This window comes from Stenella coeruleoalba, assembly GCF_951394435.1.
Source record: "Stenella coeruleoalba genome assembly, chromosome: 2".
Classification (NCBI taxonomy): Eukaryota; Metazoa; Chordata; class Mammalia; order Artiodactyla; family Delphinidae; genus Stenella; species Stenella coeruleoalba.
The window spans coordinates 156,868,374-156,884,436 of record NC_137147.1 but is presented as its reverse complement, the minus strand read 5'-3'; the positions used below and the strand labels follow the sequence as shown (position 1 = coordinate 156,884,436).

At 39.3% G+C, this 16,063-nt stretch overlaps 1 protein-coding gene across 1 annotated transcript; it reads left to right on the top strand.

The window, feature by feature from the left end:
- Nucleotides 1-1,572: 1,572 nt before the first annotated feature.
- LOC307182902 (dihydrodiol dehydrogenase 3) lies at nt 1,573-15,676 on the top strand (the record flags this gene model as incomplete). Its single annotated transcript, XM_079914589.1, has 9 exons — nt 1,573-1,656; nt 3,980-4,147; nt 4,998-5,114; nt 6,273-6,350; nt 7,087-7,209; nt 9,768-9,877; nt 10,804-10,969; nt 13,315-13,397; nt 15,607-15,676. The coding sequence occupies 9 exons, from the start codon at nt 1,573-1,575 to the stop codon at nt 15,647-15,649; spliced, it is 972 nt and encodes a 323-aa protein (XP_079770715.1). The 3' UTR covers nt 15,650-15,676.
- Between the last annotated feature and the right edge of the window lie 387 nt (nt 15,677-16,063).

Here is a 16,063-nt window from a genome sequence, read left to right as displayed (position 1 = left end):
TTGGCATGCTCCTAGTCTTGGGATCAGCCCAACAGGAAAGCTAAAGGGCTACTCAGTTCTTTTCTGACTCTGCATCTTGCCTGGTATCTGTGTGGCTTTTTGATTCTCCTGAATACATGAATGCCTTACTGTCCCCCAAATCCACACCCCAGTTCTACTCAGGGTTTTATGTGGTCTATGCTATGTCTCCTCCCTTAATCCCTTTTCCCTGGCATCTGTGCATATATAATCCCCCTGCAGCTGTAATGAGCCATTCCAGCTGCCCTTCAGTTTAAGCTTAGGGTTAGGTGAAACAGACACCAGTCTTTAGACAGCCCCCAAATAGGTTGTGACATTGCAAACAAGCTTTTCTGTGATCATTCTGGTCTGAGGGATGTGACTGGGAGCTGAGCTGCTGTTCTTTACAGATCAAGACTGCAACGCACCAGGCAGGAGGAGGGTACAGGTGAGTAAAAACACCATGAAATGTCCTACCACTCTGTTCTGGATTTTTCCTAATTGGGTGTTCACTATGTTGCTCTAGGTTTTTGTTTGACTGTTTTCCAGAACGTCTATGAGGTTTTATAGCAAGATTCTGTTTTTTTCCTTATGTTTCCATGAGAGAATTCAGCACTTCCTACTTCACCATTTAGCTGACATTAATCTACATGTTAAATTTTAATTGGCTTCACAACATTCCCTTGTATCAATGTTTCACGATTTCCCTAACTCCTCCCAATTTTATTATAATTTAACTTGTTTACAGATTTTTCTTTTATGGATAATGTTGAGCAAGATAATAAATTATATAAAGTATCATTTACATCATGACAATTTTCAGAAGTTCTCTAACTAGGTAAAATGTATGAACAAAGATTCTGCTTGCATACAGCACACTGTAAAAACTATTAATAATTAACCTCCCATAAACACTTTGCTAGAATGTCTGATTTTGGTATCATTTTCAGAATTTCACCCCCATCTGTAAGCAAAATAATTTTGCTGGTGGGAAATGTCAAAAGGCAAATTTATTTTCATTTGATGTTTTCATTCTTTATTAAGTGCTGACATTTTGAAAAATGCTTATTAGTCACTCCTTTAAGTTGTGTGATTGTGTGTGTGTGTGTGTGTGTGTATGTGTGTGTGTGCTGTAATATAGTTAATTGTTTCAACTGACGTTTGGTCAAGATTGGGCTTCATAATTAGAAAAACCAAAAAGATTGGTATGTGGAGGTTTCTAGTCTTAACATATGGTCAATAATTGTTCAGCAAATCCCATGCAATAATTTACAGTAATGTAAGTGGATCCAGAATTGTAAATTTACTTATTAAAAATATGAGGTAAAATATTTCCAAGCAATTAGTGATTTATTAATCATTATACAATACTTAATATTATTCTGATAAAAAATCCAAACAAGTTAATTGCCTTCAAATATTCCTTGCTCCATGGCTACTGATTTAATCATGCTCCTCCTGCAATATTTCTGCTAACATTGGTCAGTGCAGTTGGGGTGTTACCTTCCTGTTATTCACAGCCTGTGAGGGCAGAAGAAAAAATCAGAGTCTGCTTAGTCAGAGGAGCAACAGGCAATGGACCCCAAATGCCAGTGTCTGGAACTTAATGATGGCCACTTCGTTCCCATTCTGGGATTTGGAACCTATGCCCCTGAGGAGGTAACATTTGTGGGTTGGGGTTAAGGTTAGAAAAGAAAATGGTTGTAACGTGAGTGGAAGTGGACTTAGATTGTCAAGTTATTGAGTTCCTGTGCGACTCTGGGAGGGTCACTTGGTTCTACTAACCAGGCTAGAACCAACCCCTATGAAAGGGGAGGAAGCATTCAGTCTTCCCTCGGCATCAGGGTTTGAAGCTGTGGTCACCTACCGATGACTCTGGGTTTCCCTCCAGTGTCTGTCTCTTTCCCAGCTTGGCAGAAGAGGTGAAACTCAGCCATCAAGAATACTGACTGTCAGCTGCTTTGCTTTGAGGGTGATTGCAATTGTGTGGTTTCTCTGTATGTTTCGTTCATTCAAGAACTCTTTCCTCTTTCTGAAAAGAAGTATTTGAGGTAAAAGGTCCTGAAGATGAGGTGAATGATAAATAATGGGAGAGAATTGCTTTTCTACTGTGTTGTGCCTGCTAGGTGCCAGACGAGAAATGCTCCGCCTGTGTTTTGTCTTGTTTTTCTGTTTCTGCTTGGAAAGTTATTCTAATGGAATATATAATATCACTTGAGGGGATAAGCTACAGTCTTATAGGGCAAGGTTTCAATTCTTGATTTTTTGTAATATATTTTTTATTAAACTATAATCTTCAGTGCTTGGGTGTAAGAGGGGCGAAATGGACAATTTGCTAGACTGGAAGCCAGAAAGTTTGCTGTCCATCTTGTCTTTGGAGTACATAGTTGTATGACAAAGAACTGGTCCTTAAACTTTGAGTCTCACCTTTTTCATCTATAGAACAGAAGGAAATATTCAGAGACACTTTGGAGATTGAAGACAGGACATGTTTACTTATTTATTTATTTTTATTTAATTAATTAATTTTTGGCTGCGTTGGGTCTTCTTTGCTTCACGTGGGCTTTCTCTAGTTGTGGCGAGTGGTGGCTTCTCTTGTTGCAGAGCACGGGCTCTAGGCGTGCCGGCCGCAGTAGTTGTGGCATGCCGGCTTCATTAGTTGTGGCATGTGGGCTTCAGTAGTTGTGGCCCACGGGCTCTAAAGTGCAGGCTCAGTAGTTGTGGTACATAGGCTTAGTTGCTCCGTGGCATGTGGGAACTGCCCGGATCAGGGCTCCAACCCGTGTCCCCTGCGTTGGCGGGCAGATTCTTAACAACTGCGCCATGAGGGAAGCCCCAGGGCATGTTTAATTTGCAGCATAAAGTAGGATGAGGGGAGGGAAGGGTCCAGGCTATTCCTGAAGCTCACTGGTTAATTCCTGGGTAGATCTCCGAATGCCCGTACATTTAAGGAAAACCAGGACTAGACCCAACAAAGGGCAGTTAAACCAAGTCTCTACCTCCTTGAAAAAGAAAAGATTCTGAATCACATAAAAAGAAATGGAATATTATTCAGCCTTATAAAAGAAGTTATCCTGCCATTTGCAACAACATGGATGAACCCAGAGAACGTTAAGCTAAGTGAGATAAGCCAGACATAGAAAGACAAATACTGCATGATCTCTTTATGGGTAGAATCTTAAAAAATCAAACTCATAGAAGCATAAAAATCAAACTCATAGAAGCATAGAGGCATGGTGACCAGAAGCTGGGGCCGTGGCTGGGAAAAATATAAAGATATTGGTCAAAGGGTACAAACCTTCAGTTATAAGATGAATAAGTTCTTGAGACCTAATGTACAACATGGTGACTATAGTTAATAATAATGGGTTATATTCTTGAGATTTGCTAAGAGAGTAGATCTTAAGTATTCTCACCACAACCAAAAGTTAGCTATGTGAGGTGATGGATCTGTTAACTAGCTTGATTTTGGTAAATCATTTCACAATAGATACTTATATGAAAACATCACTTTGTACAACTTGAATAGATACGGTTTTTATCTGGTGTGTTCTGTGTGGCTACACTGGTAGACAGAGGACTCTCAGAAGCATTCATCTTGTTTCTTGATGCTTTGTACCATGAACATTATACCTTTGTTGACTTTGCTTAAAATATCTCACTGTATAAATCATATCCATGACTACAACTTTATGCTCAGTCTTATGAGTTCCTCCAGAAAATCACTGAAACTGGAGGTGGTCTTGGGGACCTCTAATGTCAGTGATGAACCAGTGATTGCCTGGGATTGAAGGACTTCCTGGATGTCCAACTTTAATTACTTACCAGGAACATTGAGAGAAACTGTTATGCGTTCATCACCACACATGCAGAACTAACCAAAGGCATGAAGAAAAGTTGATTCTTGGGAAGATCAAAGCTTGTGTCTTAGCAATCTCTTAATTCTGTGGCTATCCAACTACTACCTTTGTTGCTTATGTAGGTTCCTAAGAGTGAAGCCCTGGAGGTCACCAAATTTGCTATTGATGTTGGGTTCCGCCATATTGACTGTGCTCATTTGTACCAAAATGAAGAGCAGGTTGGACAGGCCATTCGCAGCAAGATTGCAGATGGCACTGTGAAGAGAGAAGACATATTCTACACTTCAAAGGTGCTGTGTGTGTTGTGTGAGTGTGCACATGTGTGCAACGTGATTGTGCACAGGTGACAATTATATAATAGGACCAGTAGTTGTCTGGTGAACTGTGCTTATCGGTATAACTTTTTTCACACATATTTGTATATTAAATCTGGTATCCAAAAAGAAAATGAGAGTGATGATGGCATTCTCATCATTGCTGTGTTCAAATTTTAATTTTAAAGTAAAGTCACTTTACTTCTCTGAGCCTAGACCAGAGCTGTGTTATTTCATATGGGCTAATGAATCAGCCAGAACTGATTGATCAGATTATAGCTTTCCTTATCATCTAGGGGACTTTCTAAAATTTCTTCAAGTTCTAAATCTCAGTTCTTACGTCCATCAGTGAGAGAGAGCAATAGGAGAGGCAGTTTGTATATTACACAAGCTCTAGCAAAAGTGTCTTGAATTATGTTCTGCTCATATTAATATGTTCAAAGCACTTTTCCTACAGTTATGTAAACAAACAGATACTAATTCCTGAGAGGATTGATTCTTTGATAGAATTAGATTAAGTCTGTAAACTGCTTTTAAACTCTATCAAACATAATTCAGATAATGAGTATGGTAATTTGATAATACATTTATTTCTTGGATCATTTCTTTTTATTGTGAATGATGTACTGATGATAAAATCAATCAAATAATAAAATTTACTTGGGTTGGTTAGATCAAAAATGGAACTGAAAAAGAAACAGAGTGGTTTTCCTCTGTGGTCATCTGTTTCTAATCAGGAAAAATGTCTAATTTTTAGGTGAAAGAAGAAAAACAAAATTACCTAAGGCATTAATTTAACATAGCTCCCATTCTTTAACCTCTGCAGCTTTGGTCCACTTTCCTTCGACCAGAGTTCGTTCAACCAGCCTTGGAAAAGTCACTGAAAAATCTTCAACTGGATTATGTTGATCTCTATATTATTCATTTTCCAGCGGCTCTGAAGGTTTGCGATTTGTATGATCACGTCTATTTTATTTCTTGTGTGAGAATATCTATCAACTTGCATGGATGGTTGAATTCAGATTTTTCTTAGTAAGATGTAGGGATGATTACACTAGAGTAGAATTCCCAAAATCATAATTTCTGATTATCTTTTTATTGGGTTTCTTTGAATCCTTAATTTTCTTTCCATGCCTCCAAGAGAAAAGAGTTCAACAATCTCACATCCTCTGCCCCAAAAACTTGAGGAAATAAAAATAGACATGTTCAACACAGGGTCCCGGGCCTCTTGGGGATTTCATGAACACACAGTTTGGTGCAGCAGTGGTGAGCAATGAAGCTACCTTACACTTGAACATGATAAGTTTATCTCCTCTTTCACCCTTTCAAATTGACCGGAGTTGGTGGTGCTCTCTCTGGGTGGGTCTAAACCTAGCAGCCTTTATAGGGACTTGGGAGACCTTGCCTACACCATTGGCTGTCTTCACAATGAGTTTTGCAGACTGCACTTAGCCATTAAGAACTGCATTATGTAGAACTCTTGATCTGAAGTTACAGAAATCTACTCAAACTACCCTATGCAAAAGAGTTTATTGGACTATGTAGATGGGAAGTCCCAGCCATGGATAGATTTAAGGATTTGCAGTACTCTTCAGAAATGTCTCCTTTTTTTCTATCCCTTAACTTTGTAGTACTCTTGGTTTGCTTTATTTTTACCTCAACATTTTCCTTCGGTGGCAAATTAACCTTGATCAGTTCAAGGCTCATGGTCATTAACATTTGAGAGCAGGTCTGGATCTTCCACATTCCATATTAACCTAAAAATAGCCTTGCTGATTCATGTGCCTGCCCTAGGGCTATCAGATGTTCAGAGGGAAAAGGAAATCGGATTGTCAGGCTTAAGTCAAGATTGCATTTTTTTTCTGGAAATAAAGCCATGTAACTTATTGCCATTCTTTACATAAGTCACTCTGAGTCCCCTTTGGGACCTAGGAAAATTCTATTTATTAAAACATATAGTAAGTGTAAGAGATCTAGAATGTTGCTACACCTACCTCATGGATGTTTAGTGTTCTGGTCCTAGATGTGCCTGGCAGCCTGGTTAAGTGTGGGGAAATTATTTAGTGACATATTTAAAATGACTGCTTCTATTCTATTCCAGCCAGGGGAGGAACTTTTTCCCAAAGATGAAAATGGAAAAATGATATTTGACACAGTGGATCTCTGTCGCACTTGGGAGGTGAGTCTGTGGAGGAGAGAGCCCAGGGGAGGAAGCCAGGAGAGGGGGAACCTCCTTCATTTCTTCCACCTGTGAGAATGGGTTGTGGATCATCAGATTCAGCAGTTCATGAACTTTAAAGGGCTGTTATGCTGGGGTGGTGTGGACGAAATCATTGCTGAAAGGTTCACAGAGAGGAACAGAGAAGAATTTGGGACAGTGAAGATAAGCATCTCTTTCCTTCAGTGTGATATATCTTCTTCTGGGATTTTCGAAGGAAGAGACAGTAATTCTTATTTTATTTTATTTTTATAAATTTATTTATTTATTTATGGCTGCGTTTGGTCTTCACTGTGGTGTGCAGGCTTCTCATTGCGGTGGCTTCTCTTGTTGTGGAGCATGGGCTGTAGACATGTGGGCTTCAGTAGTTGTGGCTCGCAGGCTCTGTGCCTCTCACAGTAGAGCGCAGGCTCAGTAGTTGTGGCGCACAGGCTTAGTTGCTCCGCAGCATGTGGGATCTTCCCGGACCAGGGCTTAAACCCGTGTACTCTGCATTGGCAGGCGGATTCTTAACCACTGTGTCACCAGGGAAGTCCTGTAATTCTTATTCTTGTGTCACAACCTTCTTCCCCTCTTTTCTTCTTGATAATCCATGCTAATTCTTGACAGGTGACCCTGTTAGCATTTTTTCAGCATTTATTCTTGCTCTATAGCCCATTGCAAATCATGTTCACCACCCCTTACCCCCCACCCCCAGGCCCTGGAGAAGTGTAAGGACGCAGGACTAGCCAAGTCCATCGGGGTGTCCAACTTTAACCGCAAACAGCTGGAGAAGATCCTGAACAAGCCGGGGCTCAAGTACAAGCCCGTCTGCAACCAGGTGAGCAGCCTCCGTCTTCTCTCCTTTCTGCTCTTCATAACCTCCTTCCTGTAGTAGAGCCAGATGTCTATTTGTCTTCCCCTCCTATTCATCCTACCTTTGTGGGACAGAAGATTCTAGAGAGCAGAGCCTCTGTCTGGAAGGGTGTGAATAGAACCCAGAATGGTATCTCTGTGTGATAAAGTCTTGGTGGAAAAGATGGGGAGGGCTTCCTGCTAAATTGTGGGTAGGAATTTAGGGAAGGTAAAGGAGATAAAGGAGGGTTATAATAGTTACCCAGACCTTAGAGGAAGGTGGCATTTCCCTGAGCTGTAAAGGATGACCAGAAATTGGATGGTGAAAGTGCCTTGGAGGGAACTGTGTACAGGTAGGAAGGCCATGAATACATGGAATGAAAAGCAAATAAAGAGCGAAAATGAGATCTCATTGAGGTTTTAAGAGTTTGTGTGGGGTTCAGATGCCTGAGTCCTTAGTCTTAGTGTCTCAGCTTTTAGAGATCTTCAACGGGAGGCATAGTACAGAAAAATTTGCTGGAGACTATGAAATTCATCCAGGTTAGAGCGTGAAGTTAATGTCTTATGGTGATACTAACAGTAGATGAAATAGTCACTCAGGAATTAGAGCAGATCTTGTGATTTACTTGGTCTTGGTATGGTTCTCCCATTGATTTCTACCTTAAAATTAAATGTTTAAACACATTTTTTCTCTGTTTGATCCTTTGCTCATATATTTTTTGTTGTATTTTTACTTTTCTGTGGTGAGAAAACTTAATAAGAGATTTATCCTCTTAAATTTTAAGTATTACGATACAATGTAATGCAATATTGTTAACTGCAGGGACAATGCTGTACAGCATATCTCTAGAATTTAGTCATCTTGAGTAATAGACTTCACACCCATGTTTAGAAACTTCCGATTTCTCCTTGCTCCCAGACCCTGACAACCATCACTCTACTCTTTAATTCTATGAGTTTGACCAGTTTAGATATTAATATTCGTTTTTCTGTGACTGTTGTATTTCATATAATGTAATGTCCACAAGTACAACCTGAAGTCAAGGAGTAAGAGTCTTCTACAGAAAAAGTAGCTTGTAAAATTCAAGATTTATATATATCTATATACAGCATCAACATTTTCAATTATAAAAGTTTAAAAATTAATGTGATTTTAGCACTAATTTTGCCTCCAAGTTTTCATTGTGAAAATTTTCAGATATTAGCAAAGTTAAGGGTATGATAGAGAACATCCATTTTCCCTCTTGTATGCAAAATTTTTCACATTTTGCCACACTGCCAGATGTATATATATATATGTATATATATTTATGTATGTAATATTTTGTTGACTTGAATCTCATTGTAATTCACATATCACTTTGAGACATGTTTCTCAAGCTCTTTTAACCTAGCATGGTGGTCACTCAATCATTTTTTTAACCATGATATCCAGACAGGTTTTTGACAAATATAATAGATTTATCAGACTATCATCTTGTGATGTTAGTTAATTTGTTTCTCTATTCTCAATTCCTGTAAATGAGTAGATAGATCTGAACTCCTTACTACCTTAAGGTTAAACATTTTGACAAGAACACATCCTTTGCATGCTGTGCCCTTCAAATGCACCCCAGTAGGAAGCACGTGATGACAGCTTGTCCCACTGTGAATGATGGCACTTTTGTTCTGCTGGTAAAGCTAGTGGTAGCTAGATTTTTTGTTTGGAAATGTGTATTTTCCCTGTTGAAATTACCTAGTCATCTGGGGAAGTTAGATTCTCCCCAAATTTTCACATAATGGTTGAGAATCCATCAATGACTTTCACCGGAATTAGTTATTTCATTGGGATGTTTTTCAATATTTTCAACTTAAATACTCTTTTTGATCTTCTTACCTGACATTTTATTGCAAAAACAAAATTCTGTCACTAAGTCAGCATAAAATACCTTATTCCTATAAGACAGGGTAAAAACTTAACTCCTTCCCCTTAATTCTCAGTTTCTGAGAAAGGATTTATTGTAATAATCACCATCAGTGGAGGCAAATATTTTTGTTCTTTCTCTCTTTCATCACTTGGGACTCAGGGATTTTTATTTACTCTCAGTGTTACATTTGCTTTTATTCATTATTCCTTTTGATGCTCAAATCTACCCAAATGTCTCCAGTGGGATCCCCATCAAACTGGTTCTTTTAGTGCTTCAGACATTTCTTCATGAGTCTTGGAGCAAATTCTTTGCAAAATTTGATGTCCAAGACTCAAACAGGTGTTTTTCTGTCTCAGATCTGGAATTAGGCGTGTCTCTTGGTAGTGTGTTTAGTAATTGAGATCTGGTCCCTAGAGTTACTTGTTCTCAGGAATGTCATTGTTTTTTACCTTTTCAGGGACAGAGATATAAAATGTATTTTTTTTAAAAAAATCATTATTTGATGTTGATACTTCCAGTTTAAATTTAATGTTACACAGTTTTTTTCTTTAGATTTTTTTAACTTCTAACATCTCTCTGTCATATTTACATTACCATTTCATATAATCTGAAACTCTTCTATGTTGGCCTTCTACAGGTGGAATGTCATCCTTATCTCAATCAGAGCAAACTGTTGGACTTCTGCAAGTCAAACGATATTGTTCTTGTTGCCTATGGTGCTCTGGGATCCCAACGATTAAAAGATTGGTAATGAACCCTAATGAAGACAATGGAGAGTTTACCTAAAATTGAGTTTTTGATGAAATATTTTTAGTCATACCGTACTCAGTGCTCTGGAGATAACTCTTAACTTGCTTGGGGGAGAAAGGGGAGGGATGGAAGGAATCCTTCTCTTTTGTCTTCCCATCACCCAGCCAATTTTCTTATATTATATGTGTCCTGTTGTAGATTGATCAATAACACGTGTCTGTATTAAAATCTATATATAATCCCCCAGCTGAGACCTAAGACATAAGCTTAAGTCATGATTTACTTATTTATTACCTAAGGAACACATTACTAGTAATAGACTCTCCAGGCTTCACTTACCTTATGTATAAAATCAGGATAATAACATATAACTCCCAGGTCTACCATGATCCAAAAAATTACAATTTGAACCATTTTTGTAAACATCTGTAGAAGTATTGCACACTGTAAGTAATGATGAAATGAATAGTTCTCATTTTGAGACTACTCAATTTTTATCAATACCTGAGAAAATTAAACTAAAAAATATCCCAGTCTTTTCCTTCTCTTTCTCCTTTCATGCTCTTGTACTTACTTTGGGGCTGTGATTGGAGAATAAAAACAGCCACTGAGATGTAAAACAGAAAAAAAACATGATTGTGGAAGCATTGATCTCAACTCAATCATGCATCCAAATGACCTGGAGAGCTTTGTAAACACAGATTGCCAGGTGCCACAATTGAGTTTCTGATTCAGTTTGTCTGCAGTTAAGCCATGGAATTTGCATTTCTAACAAGGTCCCAGGTGATACTGATGCTGTTGGTCCATGGACCACATTTTGAGAAGCAGTGGTCTAGAGTGGACCTACTTGGTCTGTTTGGGAAGCCTCCTAACAAACTGAATACTCAGTCTCAGATCTTCAGCATTTCCGAATTTCCTTCCAGGGTGAACCCGAGCTACCCAGTTCTCTTGGAGGACCCAGTTCTTTGTGCCATTGCAAAAAAGCACAAGCAAACCCCAGCACTGATTGCCCTTCGCTACCAGATGCAACGTGGGGTTGTGGTCCTGGCCAAGAGTTACAATAAGAAGCGGATCAAAGAGAACATGCAGGTGATGAGTGGGGCTGTGGGCACAGGGGTTCTAAATAATATCCTTCACGAGGGTCATTCTTTGTCCAGCTCTCAAGACTATCTTTGGGCCAAGATGATTTATCTGTTATTTATCGTGCACGTATGCCTTATGTATATTCCTAATGGTTTTCTCCTCCTACTGTGGCAACAGGAGAGGTGGCATGGCTGGATAGGATTAAGATTGGACAGAAAATGGAGATTTTAGTTCCAGCATTACATCTGCAATTTATTCTGTCACCCTGCAAGTGATATCTTATTTTCTTTATTCTCAGTTGACGAAATTGAATTGTGATTTTCTTAGACAGTTGGGCTGCTATAACAAAATACCACAGATTGGGTGGTTTAGAAACAACTGAAATTTGTTTCTCACTGTTCTGAAAGCTAGAGGTCTGCGATCAGGGTGCCTGTGTGGTCATGTGAGGGCCCTCTTCCAGGTTACAGGCTTCTCCTTGTATCTTAATGTAGTGGGGGGCAACGGAGCTCTCAGAGTCTCTTATATGATATATGATATTATTTAAATCAAATTCATGAAGCCTTCACCATCATGACCTAACCACCACTCCAAGGTCCCACTTTCTAATATCATTGCAGTAGAAGTGGGTTTTCCAACATATGAATTTGGGGAGCACACGGATTACAGCAGTGATCTTCAACCTCCATGTCATCATGGTTTTATTTTGCATTCCTCTGAATAGTAACGTAGTTTCATTTTCATACTTCTAATCTCCCTGAGTTTCTGCCTTTGTGAAGTTCCTGTTCAAGACTTTGTCCATTTTTATTAGGTTGTCTTTTGATTTATATGTATGAGACTATTATTATACTGTTAGCCATAGCTGTACAGCAAACTCGCCCCCATTAAGGGGTTTAATGCAGAAATCATTTACGCATCTCATGATTCTGTGGTACGACAATTAGCCTTCATTCAGTTAAGCTGTTCTCTCCTTGGCTGGGCCCTCTCTTGTCTTTGCAGTCAAATGCAGAGCAGCTAGGCAGTGCTGCTTTAGCAGGTGGATTTGGATGTTGTCAGAGGAGCCAGCCCTCTTCTCCATACGGTTTTTCATGTATAGTCGGCTAGACTGTGGCCACTAACCTGGTCTTCATCTCAGCACAGTGGTATGATACCAAGGCAATGAGTGGGAAAAAAAATCCTTGTCATGTCTAGGCTCAGAACTGACTCGCCACTTCTTCTGGCAAATTTCATTTTCCAGTGCAAATTACAGGTCAGGCCAATTCAAGGGGCAGGGAAATATTACCCTGAAAATTTGTTTTTGTCTTTCCATTCAAATTTAGCCCTGTAATATACCTGGAACTGATTTTCTAATATGACATGAAAATGGATATATATACATATACTTAAATAGAAACATAATGTCCATATTTTCCCACAGATTTTCATTGTCAACTCTGTCGTGTATCAAGTGTCCATAAGTACATTTCTGGCCTCTTTCTTCTAGTTAGCTATTTACTTTGCTGCACTGTCTTATTGTAGTGGAAAATAAGTCTTGCTTTGAAGAACGGTACATTTTTCTTCTTTAAGGATGTCTTGGCTGCTCTTGACTAGCTGTTCTTTTATGTAAAATTTAGTATCACTTTACCAACTTCTACAAAAGAAAAAAATCTTTAAGTCTTTGGTTCATGTTGCATTGAAACACTAGATCACTTTAGAGAAAACTGATTTCTTTTTAAGATTGAGATTTCCATTCCATGACTACGATATGAATTTCTAATTATTTAGGTGTTCTTTAATATTTTAAATACATTTCATAACTTTCTCTACAAAGGCATTTACATAATCTTTTTTGTTCAATTTATTCATAGAGAATGAGTAAGTTTGATATGGGCTTCTTGGATAGGTTTTCACGGCAGGGGGTTCTCCTTCCAATACTTGCTTAAGCTCAAAGCTGTGTCATACTTAGGGGTGCTGGGAATGAAAAATCAGTGTAATGTTTGGTCAAGTACGAGTATTTTCTCCAGGTTGTCCAACTGCCCCTTTGTCTGGAAAAAGATTTTTGTTTGTTTGTTTTCTGTCACAAGTAATTCACTTAGAAAGATTTGGGATTGATGCCTTGCAAGCTGTGTGTGTGTGTGTGTGTGTGTGTGTGTGTGTGTGTGTGTGTGAAATGGAGCAGAAAAGGAGAGGGAGTGGGAAGGAGAGGTGGAGAACCCCGCAGAAGTGTTACCAGGCTGGTTCACTTGGAAGCTGAGGACAGGCGAGTCTTCCCTGTACTCTCTTCTTGCCTCCATCCAGCTGGAAAGTCCTCCAGTTCCCAGGGGGAGGCCAACTCCTTGGGGAAGAGGTTAATGTGATTCTTCCCTTCCTTCCAGGTTCTCGATTTTGAATTAACTCCAGAAGACATGAAAGCAATTGATGGTCTCAACAGTAATGTACGATATTATGATTTACTCTTGTAAGTGACTTGTATATATTTCACACATGTTATTTTCTCTTTTCTTTTTTATTGGAGTATAATTGCTTCACAACGTTGCGTTAGTTTCTGCTGTACAAAGAAGTGAATCAGGTATATGTATACATATATCCCCTTACAGATGAACCTGTTTGCAGGGTAGGAATAGAGACGCAGACGTAGAGAACGGACTTGTGGACACGGGGGTTGGAGGTGGAGGGGTGGGATGAATTGGGAGATTTCGATTGACATATATACACTACCGTGTATAAAATAGATAGCTAATGGGAACCTGCTGTATAGCACAGGGAGCTCAGTTCGGTACTCTGTGATGACCTAGATGGGTGAGATGGCGGGGTGGGGTGGGAGGGAGGTCCACACACATTGTTTTCTGTAGCATGTAGGTCAGCAGAGAAACTGAGCTTCCCTAACCAGGAAGGCAGGCCTGATTTCCAGTGTAGGAGTAAACCAGGGCTTCCTGTAGACCTCAGACCAGAGGTTTCTTCCAGGGCTCCGTCTCTGATCTAACAGAAATGTGAGAAGGGCCCAGGACAACTCATAAGTAAAATCACCAAAGTTCACATTGTGGTGAATTCACTACCTTATACCCCTCATCTCTGTGCCTGGTGTACTTCCTCTCAGGGCTGACGTACCCATTAGATACAGAAGGCACAGTGCCTACAGCCCACTATTCTTTTAGGGACGTAGGAAAATGTTTCACCTTTATTTTTTTTTTAAATCAGGGGAAAATGATTTGTATTAGTAATGACTATGTAACAGTGAATCCAGCCTGGATACATTCATTTTTATCCTAACACAATTGTAAAATATGTTAATATTTGTATGGAGGAGGAGGCCGTAAAGGCCAATGTGCGTCGGTGCTGCGAAGGCACAGTGGGGCATGCTTCCACCCCCTCCCCTAAATGTCTGGTGGCTTTTCTCCCTAACGTGCATTTCTTTCCCAAGACATCATCCATTTCTTCCAAATTTCTCTCTTCATTGGACCTTTTTCCCTATTATAACTCCATTTCCTCATCCTTGTAATCTCACCAAACTGAATTAGAATTAGATCATGAACTTAACTGGCCCTCCAGTAAGTGACTGCTGTGTGCTTAGCAGGATACATCCAGATAAGATTGTGTGGATGTCTCTGGTTTCTTGATTTAAGACTTACCTCAGTGTTGCCCTTGTCCATCAGGAGTCCACCCCCTGGGGAGCCCCTACCTCTTCGACTTTGACTTAATTCACAAACATAGAATTCCAAGTTCAATTACTGCAGGAGGATATCAGGACTGAAGAGAAAGAAGACTAATCAAACAGAGAAATTTGGAAGGGAGTTTAGAGAGAAGGGAATACAAATTATTGATAAAGATACAGTTTCAAATGAAAGATGTCAAAACGCTTTCTCTTGTTTGTAAAGCTATATCATGATTCAGAGAAAGGATATTATACATGAAAAAACAGGTGCAAAGTTACTTTTCTGTACTCAAATCTTTGAAGTATTCTTCTGTGTTCTCCTTATTAGGCTGTGAATGCCTAGACTTACTCATATTTGTGGACTCAGGTCAACAGCATGGCTCCCAGCACATGGACTTGCTCAGAATGCACTCTTTAATGAATTGAATGGAGAAAGACAAACTTAGAAAGAAAAGTAAAAACATGGAAAAAAAGGAAAACAGCAGTAATACTAATTCCTTGATAACCCGTGTTTTAATACATTATAAATTAAGAAAACAGTAATCCCTTTTTATCGGTATAGTTACTTATGTGTACATGATATCTCAAGAGATTAGAAGTTTTTTTAACAGAGCACCCTCTATTTTGGGGGGTGCTCCATGTTTATGTGTTGGATGGATGTGTGAAAAAGATCAGCAAGATTCTTACTGTGATTATTGCCATCATCCAGGGCCAAATGTTCCACCTGGGGCTGAAGTGACCTTAGCATTTCATCTATAGTTCTTAGACCTTCTTAGAAATTGTAATTCCAACCAAGGTAGATATCACTGTGGCTTTTATGTTGCATGTGAATGTGGGAACTGGATATGAAGATGCAGTTGACATATGGACCGGGAGCCTGCATATATGTATGTTGTAAATGAGTTGGTTGTAAATTTAGAGTTTTAGAGCATCCTAACTGCTTCCACAGAGGAACACTCTCCTTGACAAGTGTGAGACAGAGTTAATAAAATTAATCTCCCTCCTTCTCTTTCAGCATTTCTGATCACCCTGACTATCCATATTCTGAAGAATATTGATTATGAGTGATCCACCATGGTTGTATCAGAATTTATTGATTCTAGGGGTGTGGAGAGAATTGCTATAATCATTGGAGCTAATTAAAATCTGTGTCTCTAGTTTAAAGCTTCTTGCATGTTTTGGTGTGTGTGAAATAATAAAGATTTCAAAGTAAGAATACTCGGGAGGGGGATCAAAAGGCAGAGTCGGAGGATCTTGAACTCACCTTCCTCCATGAAGACATCAAAACTACCACTACACATAGAGTAACTCTCACTGCAAACAACTTGAAGAGTAGCAGAATGGCTCTCTACAACCCAAGCTATCAAGAAAGAACCTCACAGAGCCTAGTATGTGGACAGGAGAAGCAATGCATTCAGGACCCACACCCCTAGCAGGTGACCCAGAGGAGTATAAACAGGCTCAGGGATTCT